At 39.2% G+C, this 21,477-nt stretch overlaps 1 protein-coding gene across 1 annotated transcript in view; it reads left to right on the forward strand.

The window, feature by feature from the left end:
- The first annotated feature begins 5,809 nt into the window (after positions 1-5,809).
- The window catches only part of gbe1b (glucan (1,4-alpha-), branching enzyme 1b), a 91,254-nt gene continuing 75,586 nt past the window's right edge, over positions 5,810-21,477 (forward strand). The window contains exons 1-3 of the mRNA XM_056374372.1: positions 5,810-7,467; positions 18,324-18,493; positions 21,235-21,350. Coding sequence (XP_056230347.1) covers positions 7,370-7,467; positions 18,324-18,493; positions 21,235-21,350 — 384 coding nt within the window. The 5' untranslated portion in view covers positions 5,810-7,369. The remainder of the gene's footprint in view (positions 7,468-18,323; positions 18,494-21,234; positions 21,351-21,477) is intronic.

Consider the following 21,477-nt stretch of genomic DNA (forward strand, 5'->3'; position numbering starts at 1 on the left):
TTGTGATTAAAATGAGAATCAGCATGGATTTTAACAAGTTCATTTGTAATGTGCACAGAAAATAAGGCTCATTCTCAGCATTCTTCATTAAAACTAATGGATACCTCAACAAAAAAGCTGAACAGCTTTTTTGCTTTAGTAATTGCCTTTAATTATATATTCAAAGCATGTTAATACCAACATTTTCTCCCACTGTGACAAGTGTCAGGTGAAATAAAATATGAAAATGTTAAGGTAGCCTTTTAATGGAAGTAGCCCTTCCTGAGTTGAAAACAGTTGGCCCTGACTGAACGGGTTATGAGGTTCCTTATATATTAATGGACATGTTCAGTCAAATTATGGGCACTCTACTGAACGCAATTGAATTCAGATCTTCAAGGCATCCATGCATCCATTGAGGCTAATGGAGGACATTATGTGCCTCTTAAGTTAATTATTTCAATGCAAATGTTCACTGGTTCAAATTGATCACTGTTTTGGGCTTAAATACTTGTAAAAGGAACTTAACAGGGGAACAGCTTAAAGTGAAACTTTTACTTCATTATCACTTTACAGTTAAAACACCATTTCACACAGAGTATTCAAATAATAGGATCAGAGAGCTGCAAATTCTCATGTGCCACACTAAGCTTTCTGTAGCTCATATGTTCTTTGTGACAAAAAAGAAACAAAGCATGTTTATACTCTGAATGTTCATTTTGTTCAATAACACTTTTGTATGTTTTGGTATGTTTTTTGACTTTCTGAAGAACAGCATTTATGTCTGCTCAGATTAGTTGTGGATCCACTTTTGTTTCATTTACTTACTGAGAATTATTGTTTTTGTTTCATCGTTTCATCTTGAAAGGTTGTCGAGACAACAAAACGGACATTTGATACTTATAATCATTGTTTCAGGGTTTAAGATCCGAGTGTAGAGTAAGGAATGTGGCTGATGTTGATTTTTGAGCCTGTTCTCAACCAGCATCAACAGCAAAATATTCCCTTGTCTCTTTCACTGTTTCAGGAGATGGACTGATACGCCGAACGCAGTGACTTTTGATTTGCATCATAATCAGACAGAATATCACTATGCGAGTTTTAGACTCAGTGGGATTGTCGAGGGACTGGGGCCAAGAGTGAAATGTCAATCGTCATGATGTGCCGTGCGAGCCGGTAATGACCCCAACACGTACGGCGTTAGTCATCAGGATATGTGTTTTCTTTAACACTGGGAGGCCATTGTGATTATTTTTCTCTAACGTTAACAATCATCTCCTTGTTTCTGTTAGAGAAGCCTTGACTTCCCCTCACTGGGGACCAGCTGAAATTCAGCCTCCTCACCCTCTTTCTTTGACGTCGTCCCCTGAGCCCCTGCTGCTTGATTTAAACCATTTGGCTTGTTATATTGTGAGGTCAGGTGTTAACAATTCACTTCTTCTGAAGGGGCTGACTCACCTGAAATTCATAAATGAGTTTTTTTGCCAAAAACCCCTGAGTGTGGCGATACAGGCTCTGCTTACCTCCTCGTGTCCTCAACCGACATCAGCGACTGTGACGTCAAGCCATATAGGAAACCACAGCGAATCGTGCATTTTAAACTTTGCTGCATTCACTGCTCACATCCACAACACTCTTACAAATTATCTAGAGGGAGCACACAGTGAGTATTTGCTCATAACAGCCATGAGAGAGCTGATATGACAAATCATATGGAAAATCTCACCTCCATACAGAGATTCATGTAACTGGTGGGCTCAGTCAGCACATGCTTTGTGTTCTGCCTCACACACACACACACACACACACACACACACACACACACACACGCATATTGCTGCTTCCGTCTTGTCTAATGTCTCTCATTAAAGATCTCGCTCCTCATGTCAGTCTCTGGTCCTTTCTGAGATCCCAGCTCCTCCATCCTTGAAATTGAAGGCTGGAGTGAATCTTATCGCCTCTCATTAGCTTCATTCCCATTCTCTCTGGCTCCCTTTATTGCCCGATGTTAACCTTCTCACTTTGGTGGCATTCATGGAGAAGTGGTGTCCTTCTTTCAGAGGAATTATGGGCTACGGATTGCAATATTTCACCACACTGATCCCTGACATCTAATTTGATCCCCAACAGAAGGAGGTTGTCTGTATCGTGCCTGGATCCTATTGCTACACCTAATTTAATTTCTCATTAATTATCATACATTTCCATTTTGTGTTAAGGAGACCTGCTACAATAGGAGAGCATGTGCAGTTTAATTTATATAGCTCTATTTTAGGGGGATTGCTGCTGAGGAAAATGCATTGAGAAGTGTACGTTTTTAGGTGTTCTTGGCTTGTAAATCACAAAACTGTCTGAACCTAATTGTCTGATGAGGAATTAGGTAATATTCAGTTCCACAGACTTTGAAATCAGCAGCAATTTGAGACCCAGAAAATGTATACTAATTATGCTGTTGGATGAATGCAGTTCCAAAAACCATTGCCTTATGCTTTTGTTTAGTGTGATTGATGTATTTTACATTGACGCAAATAAATGGGCCTTTCTTTTTCTGTCTTTTCTTTTTTTTCAATCCACAAACAGAAGAGCTGACTCTGCTCCTGTCTGACAGCTGAGTCGGGAGATGTCTGTTGTTGTGAAAACGTGCTCCTCTGAAAATGTCTTTCCTCCACATACTGCTGTGATGCTGTGTCCACACACACTCAAAACAGTTGTTCCCCGTCCAAAAATGCGTCACCTTAATCTTAATCAAGTGGCGCACACACAGATTCAGAGTTACAATTCTCAGAGACTGTGCTCGTGTGAGGAGTTTGGCTGCAGACGTAGATTAAAATGACAGACTTGAGGTCTCCACGGCTCAGTATTGATCAGTATTGACACTGAATTGATCTATACTCCTAGCCTTGCCATTTGGCAACGACACCTGGAAATATATATTTTTGCTCCACGACTGATCTTTTACATTTCCTACTTTTTTTTTTTTTTTTTTTTACTTTTTTTTTCTCCTACCTGTCAATATCTTTATAATTTCTTAAAAATATCTTAACAAATATTAGGGTCTTACCGTATAACTTTTCGTCATTTCATTTTAAAATAATTTGGAGTTTCTCTGTCTTCTTTTTATTTTCTTTGCTCATTTATTTGCCTGTTAGAGTTTCCTTGCCTGACCCTCAGAATCACTGCATATGATTTAGCATTTCATTTCCACATCAGACTGTCAACTTCTCTGTTGCAAAGCTATTTTGAAAAGCAGTTTTCCTTTACTTCTATGTAAATAGTGTCTTTGTCTGTGGATTATAAACGGCTCTCCCCAACTGACTTTTTGAAACAAAAATGTTGAACAAAGGAACTTTTCTGCTGCAACTTTCTGATGCCACAAGTTCAACATTTCCCCAAAACTCTATTCTATTACTCTACCTGAAAACTGTGTAAAATGATGTCCTTAATACTTTATGTAATTGCTTTTGTCATATGTTGTGTAGAGAATGACTAAAGAAAATAAAACCAGGGCCAGGAAAAAAAATAACCATAATACCCGTTCTATTTCTGATAGTTGCTGCCCACAAGCTGCCTACACAAATTCATTGCCATCCATTTTTCTTTTCCTTTTAACTTTGATTCATCCAGGATTTCTACTGGATAAACAGTGTGTTTGATCACTGTCCTGCTGCGCATTCATATGGTTGCGTACAGTCATATGTCGGACATGCCGAGGAAAATCACTATAGCGAGACAAAGAAATTTAAACCCTCTGGAGTCCAGGTTCTTCTTGGTTAACTTTTGCAGAGCTTATGCGTTCATTTTTGTCTTTGTTTAGAACCTTTTAAACTGTTCTCACATGCATGCTAACACATTTCAGTACAAGTTCAGCTATAGGCCTGACTTATCGTTTAGTCAATTTTACAAAGTGAAAAGCTGCAAGGAGCCCACAATATGAGAAAAAAGGAAAAAATACTGCTATAAAACAGTTCAAGGTTGTAAGGAATATTATTTCAACTATTTATACACAGAAGAACAGCAGCAAATATGAGAAATAAACTATAAGTCTATTAACATATAAAGTGATTTATTCCAACTCTTTGTGTGCCTTTTTATTGAAAGTGTATGTCATTGTAAATCACTGAAATCAAAGTTTGGATGTTTTCAGCTTCCGTGCTCTGTCTGTCTAGTCTGTTCATATGACATTTCTGTTTGTTTTAGACTTTACTGTTTTAGTATTCACTTCACTGCCCAGTCCTCTATCTTTCTGCAGCCATAATTTTTGCCTTGGAGGTGTCTTACGGAAGTTAAACATGCACTGGGAAGTAATTCTCTCAGCTTGGATGCATTATCATGCTTTGATGAATAATTACAGGTACTGAAAGACTAATTGTATTTTTTCATTACACAAGATATCAGTGTGGCATGCTTGTGTACTCACACCAATTAAGTTGAACAGGAAACTTGTTTGTGTCGGCTTCTAGCAAAGTCACACAGAATTGGCATTTTGACTATGTTCTGCATCTCTGATAGTCTCTCAGACTGAAATAGGGTTCTGTGGTGGGACATACAGTTCAGTACCACGGGGGGAGGGAGCGTTCAAAACTTTGAAAACTCGGAGCTTAATCTTCAGCCGTCATCTGAATTCTTGCGAATGAATAAATTAAAGCCACCCAGGGTTATAACTGTGGTGTTTTGGGAAAACGGAACAAGATTTACTCGGGGTAAATCGGATAGGAGGAATGGAGGCAGGGTTTGTTCAGAAATCTGTAATGCTACCACAGTTTGTGAGTTTTTAATGTTTGCATAATGTATTGATGAAAGAAAAACTATAAATCTGCCATTTTCATTTAGATTATTACTGCATCGAAGCTAATGCCAAGTCATGCAAGTGTCATCCACAACAATACACAACAGTCAAGAACACCGACGACAACACCAGTGCAAATTGTGGCAGTGATACAAAGTGGGGTTACGTGCCAAGTAGCATTATTTGTCAATTCCTTATTGAGAACACAGTGCAACACAATGTGTAATATCCCTGTTGTAAGTTACAGCCAGGTTAGTGTGGGTTGCTTTATCATTAGCAAAGTGTTATTCAGCCCTATATTGACTTAGTGCAACATAATCAATTTTATAAAATGAAAAGCTACAAGTCACAGACTGTATGTAAGTGTGGTGCACAACAAGTATTTTGGTGTGGAAATATTTTAGCTCTAGCTTAGAGTCTCCAAGGGGGCGTTCCTTTTTGGGACAGATTGATAACCAATCGGATGACTGATATCAGCCTCTGGTCGCACTGAAAGCAGGTGAGACAGGGAGAGACAAACTGTTCTGTGATCAAAGACAGGTCAGCTTGGCGGAAATAATGATTTTGTTTTTGTCTGGGATTTCTGCAGGCAAAACAAAAATCTTGTTTTTTATATTGTTGGACATGTAGATCAGCTGAGAAAATAGTTTACCTGGATCAAATACAGTGAGTAGGTAATAAATTATACTGTTGCTGTTGCTTGTTTTGCCATATGGCTTACAGATAAAATCAATCAGCTACTTACCTCTTGTCAAATTCAAGCTAAAATCTATTTTTTTTGTGTCTTTGGGTTCTGACTCTTTCCACACATCCCTGTAAACATTTGTTATTTAGCTGTGAATCACGGGAAAATGATATTAATTGGCATAACCTTCTGGGGTGGACACTAACAGACTTGTTCCATCTATTACCAACAGATGGCTCTTTAGAATGACACTCACTTTGTGACCTTTAGCTCAGACAGTTTTATTTCGCGACAAGGACAACATTTTCAAGAGGGACACTATTTCTTCAGTCAGCGTGCATATTTATCAGCCTTTTACTGGGAGGGATTTAATGTAAGTTATAGCAAGGTTACCTTGGAGTCTCTGGTCAAAGTTACTGAGGCCACAGACAATGAGATCAAAACAGTTTGAGGATCGTATTTTATAAAGACAGGAAGATTAAAAGGAGAGACAGCTGTACAACTGAATAGCAAATCAACTCATTGTCTTTAATAGACAATCCCCATACAACATGCACACAAGCGCTCAAGCTGTTGTGTGTCAGTGTGTTTGTTTTAGTGCTGGAGGCAGTTCCATGTGGTTCTATGACACCAGGCCTTGACATTAAACAAACTTTGCCCACATTAAACTTTGCCCCAATCAATGGGAATCTTGCTTCATGATGCATGTCTCTGTGAACTTTTTACTGAATCATTGTCAGATTAAATCAATGCAGGTTCCCCTAATAAAGTTTCAGCTTTCCCCCCAGACATGAAGAATGCGAGAAACGATTGCACTGAGCATGTGAATTCATATATATGTTCAAGTTTCCTGCAAACGTATATCTAATAAGTTTATAATTGCGGCTGGAGAGCATGCATCATGGCCTATTACCATTTCACTTTTACAATAAAGCCAGTTTTGTAGAAAGCTACATTTTTAATCTTCAACTCGCTCTGAATAAAATGTCACTAATAAATGACTTTCATAAAAATTATGACAGCTACTCATTATAGTAACTCAGCTCAACAAGACTAAAGGTCTAAAGCCCCAGTAGTGGCCTCGAGAGGCTGCACTGTTCATTACACCTCACAAGGTGACAGACTCACGGAGTGTCGAAAATGAAAATGGGCAACCCTGTGTGAGGAATGAAGATGGTCAGAAAATTCAGTTTTTTAAATGGAAATTGTAGCTTGATGGTGGCTCTAGAAAAAAAAAAAACACATCTGGGGTATCGTGAATATCTGCACCACAATTTATGGCAAAGTGGTCAGGCATGTTGCCCTAGACCTGGAAAAGTTTAAGCTGACAGTGGCACTAGAATAAAGGTCATAGGGTCACCAAAATCCTTAGGAACACTGCTTATAAATATTCATACAAAATGCCATTGTAATCAAACCAGTAGTTTATGTTGCTGTGGACCAAAGTGTTGAACAAACAGATGGACTGATCATCCAAGGTCAAAGCACACCATATCCCACATTCATACCATAAGATATACAGCAAATCATAATATAATGCTGCTAAAGAGTTTTAAGTCAATGTTCCTTGATGTGAATTCTCAGTAAGTGTGTGACACTGTAGTTCTCTTTGCAACAGCCTACAAAAGTGCACATCTGCATATAAATGCGAGTCATCTTCCTCTGACGCGCCAGATGCTTCCTCCGCTGTCATCTTAAAGTTACACTGTATCTCAGCACGGCACGGCTCGGCTCTCTTATCTCTGACCCGCTGTGATTGTGATGGGACGGGCTTGGGTGAAAGCAGCCTGATTCGCTGCTGTCTGTGGATACCAAAACCCCGCTCACACAGCACATGCCTTTCCTCTGTTCATGCTGTCACTGTCAGAGAGGTCCGGGCAGCAGCAGTCGGTGCTCGATTGGTTTCGTCTGAAGAAACCATGGCAGACCTAGAGGATAATGTTACAATTCCTGAGTTCAGCTGCCTTCTCCAAATGGATCCCTATCTCAAAAAGTACGAGAAGGACTTCAAGAGGAGGTAAAAACACGGCTTAAACGGCGGTTTTTTGTCACGGTGTGTCGTTAAAATCAGTCCCCGGTGAAGCTAACGGAGAGGCCAGGCTTAATCTGGCATTTGTGTCTTGAAATAAAACACACAGAAACCAAAAAACGACGTTCGCAACACCAGACAGTAGCCTTCTGTGCTCAGGTTTGACATTTTGAATTAGGGGAGGTCGAACAGAGTTGCGTCCCCCTCTCATGCGTAGCAGCTAGCTTGTTATTCCGCCCCCCTTTTCCCCAGACTGCCGAATAAAAAGCATTTAGAGAGTGTTCATCTTATTTATGAACCGCTAACAGAGAGCCTTTTCATTTTATGTGACAAATTACTGACGAAGTTGAGTCGTCTCTCAACTTCCTATGTTTGACAGTAGGGATATGTTCCTCGGTCAGGTGACGTCTACGTTGCGTCGTGAGGTCAGACTGAGCTGGTGCATCACTGTGGTCCAGCATCACAACGCACTTTGCTTTCTGCAGGCCTCGGTCCTCATTAATAGCTTTCTTGCTCTGATTGTCTGGCCTGGTTGTTATCGAAGCATCAATTATCCTAAATTGTGTTTTTAAAATTGGATTAAAATCCAGAGTTTCTGACGCTTCCAACTTGGAGCACGTACTGTACAGTAGTTGATTGCTTTGCGTCGTGCAGTGTGAAAGGCTTTGCAATATAAATAACCTCTCAGACATTAATTGACTTTATGCAGTACTCATATGCTGCATGATTTTCCCCTTCAGCCTCGATTTGGCCTCCATACAAATTAATTATTTGGGTGGAAGTCTTAAGTAGCTGACGCTGTATGTGTGGTAGGAGTGATTGTTAAGTGTGTGTGTGTGTGTGTGTGTGCTATTGCATTTATTAATCTGGAATTATTTCCATCATAAATTCCAATCACATTTTCCCGCACTTGCCAGAACTATGATGGTTGATGGTATCATACTACACATAAGACTAGAATATGTTTGCATGATGCATGTTCTTAATTGAGTCATATATTTATGCCAGTAATGGAAAAAAACCAAAGCGGAAAGTTCTGATAAATAATATAGCAGCCTTTTTGGCTCTCTGGAAAATGTCTTAATAGCTGTGTTTGAGATTTATTTTATTTTCAGTTAGAGCCACACAGGTTGTAAATGAACCAGAATCCTACTTTATATCATAACCTTTGTTATAGAAGCTTTTCTTGGACTGCAAAGTACCTGATTTTACATATACGCTCATACACTATGGATTTTTCCTTTCCTTTCCTTTTTTTTTGTCAAATTATCCCAGTTCCTTGTAACACGATTTTGAGAGCATTATGTCAGCTCACCAAACATATTCACATGCCATGATTACATTTGAAAATAGGCACCCAGGAGAGACAAAATATACAAAACCTTTTAATAGAATCAGTTTTAATTAACTGAACTTGAATTTCATAAACATCAGTTTTGCTAATTAGTCAATTCAGCGACCCTTAGGCCTGTTTATTCCCTGCCACTTTTCTCACCCAAAGGATGCCAAATAATACAGTGAATATTTACAGGGAATTTTAAAGTGGGTATTTGCTTATTGTGAACACTGAGGCAAATCTGTGTTTTAAATAAAAATGTGTTCAACTGCGTACCTTATGTTGACCTGAAAAGAACCAGCATGTGTCCCTCATTGGTAAATGCACTGACCTTGTGTCTAGTCTTATCCCCCAAAGTAAATAGAACCTCTGTGTCACTCAACAGATGACGCAATCTCACCCTTTTTTTTTTTTTTTTTTTTTTTTTTTAATTTGACTTATATACATTTGCTTTTGGTTCCTGTGTCTTTTAGATATCCATGAGCTCTAACTAGATTATAGACTGTACTGGAATAAAGGGATGCTCTTTAGAAAACTGCACAATCACTTGAGTTGCAACAAAATGCTCAAGTTAATGATAACGCAAAGCTGATTTCATAATCCTTGAACGCATCCTGTGAGCTAAATTCTGAATAGAAGGCCATCTGGCTCCCAAAATGAGTGCAGTTCTTCAGCTCAACTCCCCATCTCATGTCAAATTAGCCTTACCTGCTGGATTTAAAAAAAAAAAAATGTGCGTAATGTTTTTTACTTACAGCCCGACAGTGATAATGATCTGCAGTTCACGTTGCTGCAGTACCTGCTCACTGTTGGCTCGTCCCTGAAATTAGGCCTTAAAACTATGCTTAGGCGCCATATAGTTTTATCCATTTTCATTACCGTGTCAGATCTTGTCTTTAATGTGGCAGGTAAGGGACCACCTGCTTTGTATTTGAAACATGTGAGCAGGGCTCTAGCCTTCCAGAGAGATGAGCGTGTCAGTTCCATCTCAGACACAGCTTGGGATTGCTAGGCTTCACCGAGCTCTAGACGTGTCTCAAACACCTGTCTCACTGATGAAAGTTGCACATAAATTATTTTACATGTAGGATCACTGCTGTGTGAAGGTTAATTCTTGGTAAGCCCCATGGTGTTCTAAGGCCCAGCGTCCAAGCACCATATCATGAAAACAGGCATAGAAATCAAGAGCTTTCTCAGGCTGTGGCGTCATGCTGAGTCCCCTCACTGAGTTGCACAGTGCTAAGAATTCAGCTGGCTTATCAGAAGACTTATGACCACACACAAAGATTCTTTAGATTTCGCCGCATGTCATGGCTCAAGGCTGCCCATATCACAGGCTTGTTGAACTTTGATTCACACCCGATACAGCCGGTATGCTCAAGACAGTTAGAATTATTCCAGCATATTTTGCAAACCTCCCATTCTACTTAGTTATTTCGTGGCTGCAGGCAGCTCTTATTTTATTTTATCAGGATCCTAGTTTCAGATTGATTGTGAAAACAACCGTTGATGGTGCACGTAGGTTACAGCCCCAGTGAACAGTGCTCTATTGACATGCTTCATTATTTACCCTTCCTGTTGCGCAAGTATGCAGGAAGTGCTGCTAGGATTTTGCAGCACATGGCACCATGTATCTCCTAAATTGGACCAAATGAAAGCAGGGAGCACGGGGACTGCTGCTTATTACAGCAAAGAGTTTTTGCAAAGATTTGAGTATGTCATCACAACTTATTTCAAAGTGAAAATATCGCAATAAGTCTTAGTCTCATGCTTGTGCTGGTGATGCAATATATTTAAAGCTAAACTGATTATTGACTTTGAAGTGATAACTACCAATGCATGTGCTCTGACTGAAGAGTAATGAGCTCAAAAACAGGAATTAAAGATAAGTGGGGAAAAAGGCAGCCTGCAGTTCCTTGGTTAATAGGAATTATTGGAATTACTGGATTAAATTTCTGAAACTGCTTGTTGAATTATAATGAATTAATGTTTTAGATAGCTTCTTTTTAAGGGTAGCTTTGGCAACATTTATTTTCCCATCGCGCTGCTTCAGGGTCAAGAAGAGGGGGGAAGTAAGCAGGGAATTGTAGCTTTCATCAGTCAACCTATCTGCAAATGCTCAGGTCCTTCTTTACCCTCATTAATGCAGTTAGTCATAGACTGACATTAATGACATTATTTGAAAGTCACCTTGCTGCTGGGCTGTATGGAGGACCTTTAGGTAAGCTGAGGTCAGGACGCTGAAATGCTTGATCCTACTTGTGTTTCTCCAGGCTCATGCAAGACTGTCCTGACACCTCTGTGCTTCTGCTGTCACCATCAGTCATACACAACACAACAGACCTGAATATTCATTCTGAATTTAGACGCTCCGATTGTCTAACAATGAGTGTATGAACAGGTTACAGACTTCAGCTCGTCTGTGGGGAGAGTTTTAAAGGGTGGTCTGTAATCATGACTGAAGATTTTAAACTGTGACTGTAATTTAGTTGTGATATGATATCAATATAACAGCCAGATGTCAACTGGAGAGTCTAGCTGATTTAACTTTTGATATTATCAGCATGACATCACATGGATTTATAATATCTAATAGCTGTGTTTCTTTCTGACTCTGACTGTATAATAACCAGATGCAAACTCTGAGTCACCCCAAATGAGCCCTGCTTTTTCTTTCCCTCTAGTCCTGTCTATCTAATGCAAAGCTTCCCATTTGAATAATGAGTTGTCAGAATAATTCTTCTCATTTACTAGATTTTTTGATTAATTTGACTGTTATAAGTTCAAATTCATTTATATAATAATAATAATAATAATAATAATGATAATAATAACAATAATAATAATGACTTTTCAGTACAGGTAACAAAGTGCGTTATAACTGTTAATATAAACCAGACAAACAATTTAAATTAGAATTTAAATGAAATTTAAATAAACATCACCCAGTACATTTCTTTTTTTTCTTTTTTTTTTAAATAAAAATGTGTCTTAAGAAGTGTAATGAAATGGGGAACTGACTCTGCAAGTCTAATCTCCACAGGTTGTTCCAAAGTCTAGGGGCCTTGGCAGCAAAGGCAAAGGGCCTCCTTTCTTTTAACCTTAGAGTGGCCAGCAAAGCACTACCAGGGGACCAGCCAATGCCTGTCCTTAAAAATAATTAGAAGAATTTTAAGATCATAGCTAACAAACAGTTATGCTTAAATGGGTATTTTTGAAAGACCTACATTTGAAGGGGTGATTTGTACAGACATGCTTGGGAGCGCGGACAGGAGAGAGCTTAGGGAAAATAATTTATTTGATCAATTGATTTGCCTTGATGCTGCAACAAAATTTTCTAATGGGAGTACTAAAAAAGATTGTTGGATATTTGTGAATAAGTATTGATCATTATTATCAAATGCTCACTTGCAAATGTCTTGTTCACCAAGTCATTTGAACTTGTGTTGACCTGTGAAACACTGGGTAATTCAGAAGTTTGTTGATGCATAAAGTTTTACAGTGTGATTTAGAAATGTAGGCTTTGGTTGTGCTAGATGGATATTGAAAAATACACTCATTGGGCACTTTATTGGGAACACCTGCTTGTTCATGCATTTACCCAATCGGCTGATTATGTGGCAGCAGTGCAATGCATAAAATCATTTAAATACAGGTCAGGAGCTTCAGTTAATGTTTACATCAAGTATCAGAATGAAGAAAAAAAATGTGATCTCAGTGACTTTGATTGTATGGTGATTGTTGGTGTCTGATGAGTTTGAGTATTTTCTGAACCTGCAGAGGAGAACGGTCAGACTGGTTGCAGCTGACACAGAGGCTATGGTAACTCTTTACAACTGTGGTGAGCAGGAAAGGATCTCAGAATGAACAAGATCTTGAACCTTGAGATGGATGAGCTTCAACAGCAGCTGGTTCTGCTCCTGTCAGCCAGGGACAGAAATCTGTGGCTGTGGGCACACCAAAACTGGACAGAATTTGGTGTCAACAGCATGAATCCACAGACAAAATGGTGGTGGTGATGTTCTTTGTGTTTCTGTGTTCTACCCTTGCACTGATGCTACAGTTTAATGTACAGTTTACTACAATATCTAGCATCAGACTAGACAAAATTTGTCTAACATGAACATGACAATGAGTTCAGTGAACTTCAGTGGTCTCCTCAGTCACCAGACCTGAATCCAGTAGAACACCTTTGGGATGTGGTAGAACGGAAGATTGCAGCATGAATGTGCAGCTGACATATCTGCAGAAATGTCGTGTTGCATCATGTCAAAGGGTGGAACTACCCAGTAATAGTATGTTGTTGCCAATAAAGTGCTCACTGACTGCAGAGTGACACAGAAAAATTAGATATTACTGGTCAACTGTGACTTCTTTATATAATCACAAAACCTCGTTTGGAAATTTCTCATTTATGAACAGATGACCCATATCTCCAAACAAAATGTTATAGTTTCTCTATCTCTGCATCTATCCCATTCAGCCAGTTAATGTTAGACACAGAGACTGTGTCAGCTGTAGAGAAATGAAAAATTTCTGTAGAATTAATACTAGCCAGGAATTATTTGATTTTTTTATTCATTGAACTATACGACAAGACAAAGGGGGTTTGTGGAATTTGTTGACTCAAGTAAAGATTTTTTGTTCAGTCAATTTTCACATAAAAAATTGAGCAAAGGTTCTCAACCCAGCCCTAGTTTTCTAGAATGCAAACTCACCAACCTCTGGAAGACAATTCAAAGAATGTCAGGCTTTAAATCGTACTACTGGTTATCTATTGCTGAGGCCAGGTGTGGAAAGAACTTTTCTTAGTGCACTTTTTGTCCCCAGATTGTCCAGCCTGGACGTCATGCTGCTCTGCTTCTTAGCCCACTCCAGTTTCTTCTCCTGCAGCATTTGCTTGACCTCATCTGTGGCCCTGCGAAGGGAATATCTTCTCCTGCTTCTGCAGATGATTGATCTTCTGCTGCTCCTCACTGTGCTTCAGAGCTTAAGTCAAGTCTCTCCTGCTGTTTCCGAGCCTCATTTCTCTTATCCAGGAGAGTCTTCTTGATCAGATCTTTACTGACCCACCTTCTCAAGCACATCCTGAACCTTAGCTTTGATTTTCAGGAGATTTTTTTGCCAACTGATTAGGTTTCTCTTGAGCCTTCTAAGCCTGGGTTTTCTCTTTTAGAGAGCTTTCTCCAAAGATCCTTTAGTGCCTTCTTAATCTTAATTTCAATTGATGACTTTGGGACAAGAAGAAATTTTCCACTTACAAATTTGTGAATTCCACCAAAGTGTATCAACGTGATCCAATTCGAAGCTACTAAAATTTTTCAGAACAAGATGTCTGAGTTCTATTGTATTAACTTTGAGAAGACGCAGAAATTTGTCTGACACTGAATTGATTCGGTTATTCAACAGGAAGTTGATGTCTGTCACTTACAATGTTGCTATAATAGCTCAGTTGTGCCATATGATATTTTCTTCACTATCTTTGTCGATAAAGAACAGTTACCCAGACCAAGAGATAGGAGAGCCAGGGCTGAAATCTGTGACTCACATCTATAATCTCCTGCTGTTCTATTACCACTCAATAGGGGACAGGACAAATGTCCTTTGTAATTTCTGGCCACAGGGATTATTAGTGTTTCTTGTCATGTACTACCTGAGACAGAGAGAGACAGACAGAGAGAGAGAGAGAGAGGGAGAGAGAGCAGATGTGTTTTTTTTAGTGAAACCATAATATAGCTTTGTTCTATCTCTTCTTTCATAAAATTCAGGCAAGTATCAGGCTTGTGATTGGTCTTTTAATGTATGTTTCTTAAAGCTGCAATAATCAACATGTTTATATCTGACATGACGTTTGTAATAGGAGTAGTTTGTAATGAAGAACCCACGGCAAATTTTCATGCAGTTCCCCTCAGACTCACGCCCAACCTTTCAGCATCTTTTAGCTCATTGTCTTGGTTTCATGGCCTAAAACGTTACTGTTCTGTTTCAGTCTCACAGCTCACATTTGTGTCATTTACAGCCGCAGCAGGCGGCTATTTCCAGCAAAAAGCACTAATGAATCCACTGTAAGCAGACACAGTTAACTAGTGTACAGTCATGGTGGAGCATTTAGCAACTAAAGGACCACAAATTTCCCTCAGGAATTGGTAGAGAGCAAAACAGAGCTAAAGCGGGAGTGAGTATTGGACTTACATTTATTAGTTGGACAGAAACACGACTTCAAATAAATGATAATGTTACTCCATATCTGCTGGGTATGTAAATGAGCAATTGTTTGCTAACAAGTTGGTCTTCTGAACTTGTGTTTTCATGTGTTCAACTTGTAATTGGGGAACACATGTACATTTGAGAGCAGTTGAATGCAGTGTCCTGTTAGGAACTATTGGTTCTGAGTTCTCAAGGTTCTCAATATATCACTGATAGATTTGGCTCTTTAAAGATGTCTATTATTTTGAAGCAACTATATGTGGGATTTTAAAATCCTGACTCTGGTGACTTCCTGTGGTGTTTTCAGAAAGACACTGGGCCTGAAAGCAACACACACCAAACAACTAGTTATTCCAGGAGAGTGGTTTTAAAGGTGGTATAATCACAGAGAAATGTTTGGGAGAGGTTATAGTCAAATAAATGGTCTTTAAGAGAAGATAGAAGCAGAGTACTATAAAACTGAGATAAATTATTTTCCTGCTGTATTGTTACATTTGGCCCACATAAGGATTGTGTTTGTGTGATACTCTAAAATGCATGTATTTCAGTCTTTTGTGTTGTAGTTTGTTTGTTTGGTTAATGTTAATCTTTACATCACATCATGGCAAAATTGCCTTTAGTAAGTTTAAAGATATCATAACATACACACTAAGAAATAGGTTGGTTTGGGTTGAAGACAGGAAGACAGCAGTTATTACCAGAACTCCAGTTCACTGACTTTATTAGGAATTCAGGGCTTGTGCTGGTGAAAAAAAAAAAGTTGACATATTTGCCATATGTGATGAAACGGTCACACTCTGAAGCTCTGCTCTTTGCTGCTTGATGGGAGAGTGTTTTATGGCCATGTTGCCTATGGATACCCTGTGCAGTCTGATGCTAGATATTGTAGTAAACTGTACATTAAACTGTGGCATCAGTGCAAGGGTAGAACACAGACACACAAAGAACATCATAGAAATTTGTAGATAAGGATACAGAGGAAAGCATGGATGCTCTAGACTTTGTCTGATTGTCAAAAACTAGTTAAGAGGAATGCCCTTGCTGTGTAGTTCTGCCTTTTTTTCATGTTGAGTAACATATAGGAAAACAATGTTTGAAGCTTTCTCGAGAACTGCGCATCCAAAAAAACTTTAAGTTTATCGGATGAGTGGTTGTCGAGAGAATCGAAATGCACACAGGCAGAGATTCCTCCGTTTATAGTTGGATAGGAAAATAAATGAAAGTTTTGATTTTGCTTATAGCTCCAACTCTGTTAATGACTTTCTGAAATTAACTGTCTTCGTAGACGGAGTTCATTTGTGATGTGTGTCTTGATTTTGCCTCCTTGCTGTAATCTCAAGTGGAAGCAGACACAAGAGGTGTGCGGTGAATACTGCATACAGGATTTTGGCTCACTATTCCCTCTGGTCCACCCCCCTGGAACTCATTTGTTCTAATCATAGGCTTGACTTTCATGCCTATTAATACTGTGGCAGTGCAGCTCTGCCCTTAAGTGAATCCTGCCTTTGTCATTCCTTTCAGCATATTCTTGAAATGGTGACAAAGTGGCAAAGGAGGCATGTGGCAGCATTGGTTGGACTTTAAAGGTTTACATTTGGCAAGCACTGTCTGTATCCACTGCGCTCAACACAGGGAGCAGCTGCTGAGAAATCGCGCTGTTACTTCAGCCCATCATCACTAGCCCCAGGGCATTCACAGGCCAGTCTGAGCTTGGCTTCAGGGCTATTGGGGAGAGAGTGCACTTAACTCAGCTGGCTGAAAGAGGCTTTCTGTACCAGAGGGAATCTGATATGGACACCAGCTGGCTGCAGGAACTTAAGTGAGATAAATTGCAAAGTAGTTAGTCTATCCTTCCCAGTTGAAGGTAACGGACTGAGGTTTATCTCTCAGGATGTGCCTGCAGTTGCACATTCTTGAGGGAATGAGGCAGGTTTGCATCCTCAGGTGGGACCTAAAAGAGATAATGTTAGCATGGAAACATTAAGATACAGCACTGTGCGCCGCTCCACTGCATTTGCTGCGATATTTTCGAAAAGTTGCACACGTGCAAACAAAGGAGCCTTTTCAAACACATAAAAACAGTACACAAATATTTCAACTGTTTCTTGTCTTTCTTCTGGTGGTGTTCACTTATTAAATCAGACTTTTATTGGAACAACAGGTAAGGTACTTAATGTATTGAAAACATAAGAAACATTATCATTAAAGTGCTTATTCATGTTTGTATGGAAGCTCAGTTCATAGAGTCCAGGGCCTGTTTCCATTCATCATCATTCAAGGAAAGAATTTTGATTAATCATCCTACTTCCTGTGGCTGCCTTAAAGGAAAACTCCACTGTTAAAGTTTGTAAACTATTTAAAAATTGTGCACCCTGATAAATTTAAGACCATTCATTACACAGAACTTAGTGGAAATAATTAATTACTCAGTGAAATAGATTTTTGTTTGTGTCGGAATGGCATTGTAGTAACACTGACACTGTACAATAGAGAGGCTGCTTTTTTCCCCGGTAATGGTGGCATTACCGGTAATTACTGATTCATATCTTCTTCCCCAGTAATTTTAATTTGATAACTAGTTGTTTAGTGATATGTTGTGTGTGTGTGTGTGTGTGTGTGTGTGTGTGTGTGTGTGTGTGTGTGTGTGTGTGTGTGCGCGCGTGTCAACATCTTGTGTTGCCATTGTGCTTACCAGAACAAAAACAATATCACTATAATTTCCACTGTTATCCCTCCTGTGGAGTGTTGTAGCCGTTATATGGTAATGAGATAAATTATAATTTACCATCTGTAAATTATAATATTATATGAATACTTCACATTAATGATAAATCCATAATTAAATAATTAAGATAAATAAGAAACAGTGATCAGGTTTTATGTCAATAACTCAGAATCAAATTCTCAAATCTTGGACTCACTATATTTACTTATATAGAGACAGAAAGCTGGTGAAACATTATTTCTTTTGGTATTGTTGTTTCGCTAACACCCAGACCTGAATGCAAATGGACCTCTTGGAAAGGATGTCATTCAAATCAAAGCATTCTGGGAAAGGGGACAGTGTGGACAGTGCCAACTAAAGTAAAAGAGCAGACAGCGTGATGCAATGGAAATTCACACACACACACACACACACATACACATACACGAAAATCAATCACTTCACTGCAAAGTAATTGAAATCTATTCAACATCACTGAGAGATGATATATAACATTGAATGTATCCAGTGGCGGATTTTCCACCAAATTCATGCAGTTTTGTGTGTGTGTGTGTGTGTGTTCCCTCTGGTTTGAAGGTATGAGCTGCTACAGAAGCAGCTTGTACAGCTGGAAGAGGCAGAGGGTGGCTTTGACCAGTTCACACGCAGCTACAGGACCTTTGGCGTGCAGCGACTGCCTGACAACTGCCTGGTCTTTAAAGAGTGGGCTCCGGCTGCAGAGGCCCTCTTCCTGACTGGTGACTTCAGTAAGTAGCCTGAGGAGTACTGTCAGCTCCTGAACAACATGACACCAGCGTGATATCCAGGTTGTTTCCTCAAAGCTTCCACTGAATTTTATCGCTGCTCATTCATTTTCTCCACTCTTAAAGGTGCTGCAGTTCCTACAACACTGAAATTAAAGCTGAAAGTTGCAGCTTTAACCGACTAATTTTTTTCACAATTAATTTATTTGTACAAAGTAGGGAGTGTTTTTGTGTTGGGAAATCTTCATTTCTTCGTGGCACAGCAGGCCGTCCTCATTATGTTTTGAAGAAGCATGTGGCAGGCTGATAGATCAAGGTATTCTTCATTCCAGTTCTACAAAAGCAATCAATTTGCAATAATAAATCAGATTATTAAAAAGAAAATTATACTTAAATATTAAGTTACAGACACTGTTGGGACCGAGAGGAAAAAGATTTCAGTGCAAACACAAAGGTTGCGTATCTTCACGGTGTGTTAAATAAGAAATTTGACACTTCTCTCCTGAACACAAAAGGGCCAACAATTAAGAAAAAGCACAGCAGACTGTGGTACAAGGGTATCTGCCCTTTTGATCAATCAACCTGGGAGTAGGAAATGTGGAAAATATTGATTACACAGGATAAACTTGCATACTGAAGGGGGTTCTTTTGAATGTGGGAGTGTTTGTTAATATTTTAGTAGCTGGTTATTTCATCATCGCCTACAAAGTTGTTGAGAGAGTGCAACCTCTGTGTTTGCACTGAAATCTCTATCCCCTCCAGTCCCAACTTTGAAAGTAATTTCAGGTTAATAGTCTTCTGAGTGTTATTTTCGGTTAATGTGGGCTGTGGAAATGCAGCAAAATAATTTATTTTTATCATCATTAACAAGATTAAATGAGACTTGCTTTCATCTATCAAATAGATATACAAGGTAATACATGCAATAAGTGTCATTTTTTTTCTTTCCTTTATCAAATTTATTAATGCATTGAGATCTGTTAGACATGCCAGTAGCAATATATTACTCTCACCGGACAAATACAAAATACAAAAAATGTAGTAATAGAAAAAAAAATAACAAGGTGAAAGATTTCCGCCCGGTGCACATAACTCAGATACCGTGTGCCATCCCCCACCTCAGCACAAATACTTACCACTGTGCCACAGCCAGTCTGAGCTGACACCCTGCAGGTAATGATAAAGGAGAGCAAATGCTAATAGTAATATCCTCAGACCGATGCAGTGTGCAAAACCAGAGATTTGTCAATTTGTTTATTGTCCCTACACATTTTTTTGTGCTAGTTAGTTGTGTTGCTGCCATTCCCACTTTCCACATTATTCCTGTTCCTTTTTTAATTATCTTCTCAGGACCTTGGGCAGCAGCTCAATTCCAACTTTCAATTCTGTGAGAGATTATATTTTGACACGGCTCAGTCATATTATTTGATTTCAATTTCATAGTAAATGTGGAAACAGCCCAGCAGCCCTAGTCATGAATATGGTGCAGGTTGGATGCATAATGCACTGTATTTTTTCAGAGGAGTTTAAGCATAGGAAGATAAATAAATTGTGAAAAAATATGACTCGGGCCTGCCTGTGAAAAGTGCTGGTGCTGTGCCCGGTCACTTCTGGAACATCTCCTGTGATTCATTTCCTATCCTGCCCTTGTTTTCGCTCATGAATAGCAAGCAGATATGGATTACTGAATATAAACAACGTCCTAAATTGACATGCCAAAGTGGTCACTTTCTGATAAATGTTTTTTGTGTCGTGATATATTCCTGTCAGTCAATGGCAGCCAGTAATGTGGTATCAGCAGGTTATGAATGTAACGCCTCTCTGTTGTTCACTCAAAGATGTAATTCAATGAGCAGTCAAGTGATATTTTATCAGTTTTTCTTTTAGCCTGCTGCTTTACTCACTGTTGCAAAACTCAGGAAACTGGAGAGCGTTGCACCCACAAGGAAGAATTACGTAAAAGAGAAAGAGTGAGAGAGAGAGAGCGTGCCAAACTGTGTGAAGAGTGAGTGTAGAAGTCAGAAAAATAAAGAGGCCCTGTGACCACATGGGGTTGCTGAAATAGAGCAAAAGCCACAGTAGCGGGTATCAGCTACAAGCTGCTTGTTAGCACGAGGTAAAGTGGCAACACACTGCTGTAATAATCAAGAATGCAACTGTTAAAGTTTTATTTGCAATTAAAAAAAATAATAATTAAAACCCCCGTGGTTGGATTTCAATATTCCTGTCTTTGGTGACTACTAGTTGTAAAATCAAGAAAGACTTTAAGCTGTAATCACATAAAAGTTACGCACATGTAGAGGTTTTAAATAAATAATACATACGTCTCAGTTGTGTAATATGAGCCTTGTTTTGATCATCTTAGCGCATTAAAACTGTGCCAGGCTAATTTCTACATTGGCAGTACAAAATGGAGACAACATATTTTACGGGGATTTTCAACCTTGGGGTCAAGAACTCACTTGAAGATCCGAGGAGTCCCAAAGTGACAAATAAGGTAGAAAAAAACCTTTATTTAAAACGTAGGTATTTTTTCAGACTTTTCTCTACTCACCCGCTCTGTGGTCACGTCCTGCCACAGGATACCAAAGGGAGAGAGAGATTCATGTACTGACTTGGGTGCTGTCATTTATGATCATGTGGCTCTCTTTGATCAGGGCTGAGCTAATCAGAAATAATGTTTGGACCTGTGTTGTAAACCTCTTAATTTAATGTGTTTAAATCCCCTCTGTGTTCACCCATAGATGACTGGAACAAATTCGCCAACCCCTACACCAAGAAAGAATTTGGCAAGTGGGAACTGATTCTGCCGGCTAAGTATGACAAGTCTCCAGCTGTGACTCATAAGACCAAACTCAAGGTAGAGAACAGAACATCTTCATGCCTATCTTCACTCCCTCAGTAGGTGTCATCGTGCTTTGGCGGCCTGGGAACTTGTCACTGTAATGTGCGAGGGAGATTCCCCGTCATGTGTGGTTGTCTTATGA

This window comes from Seriola aureovittata, chromosome 4 (assembly GCF_021018895.1).
Source record: "Seriola aureovittata isolate HTS-2021-v1 ecotype China chromosome 4, ASM2101889v1, whole genome shotgun sequence".
Taxonomy (NCBI): domain Eukaryota; kingdom Metazoa; phylum Chordata; class Actinopteri; order Carangiformes; family Carangidae; genus Seriola; species Seriola aureovittata.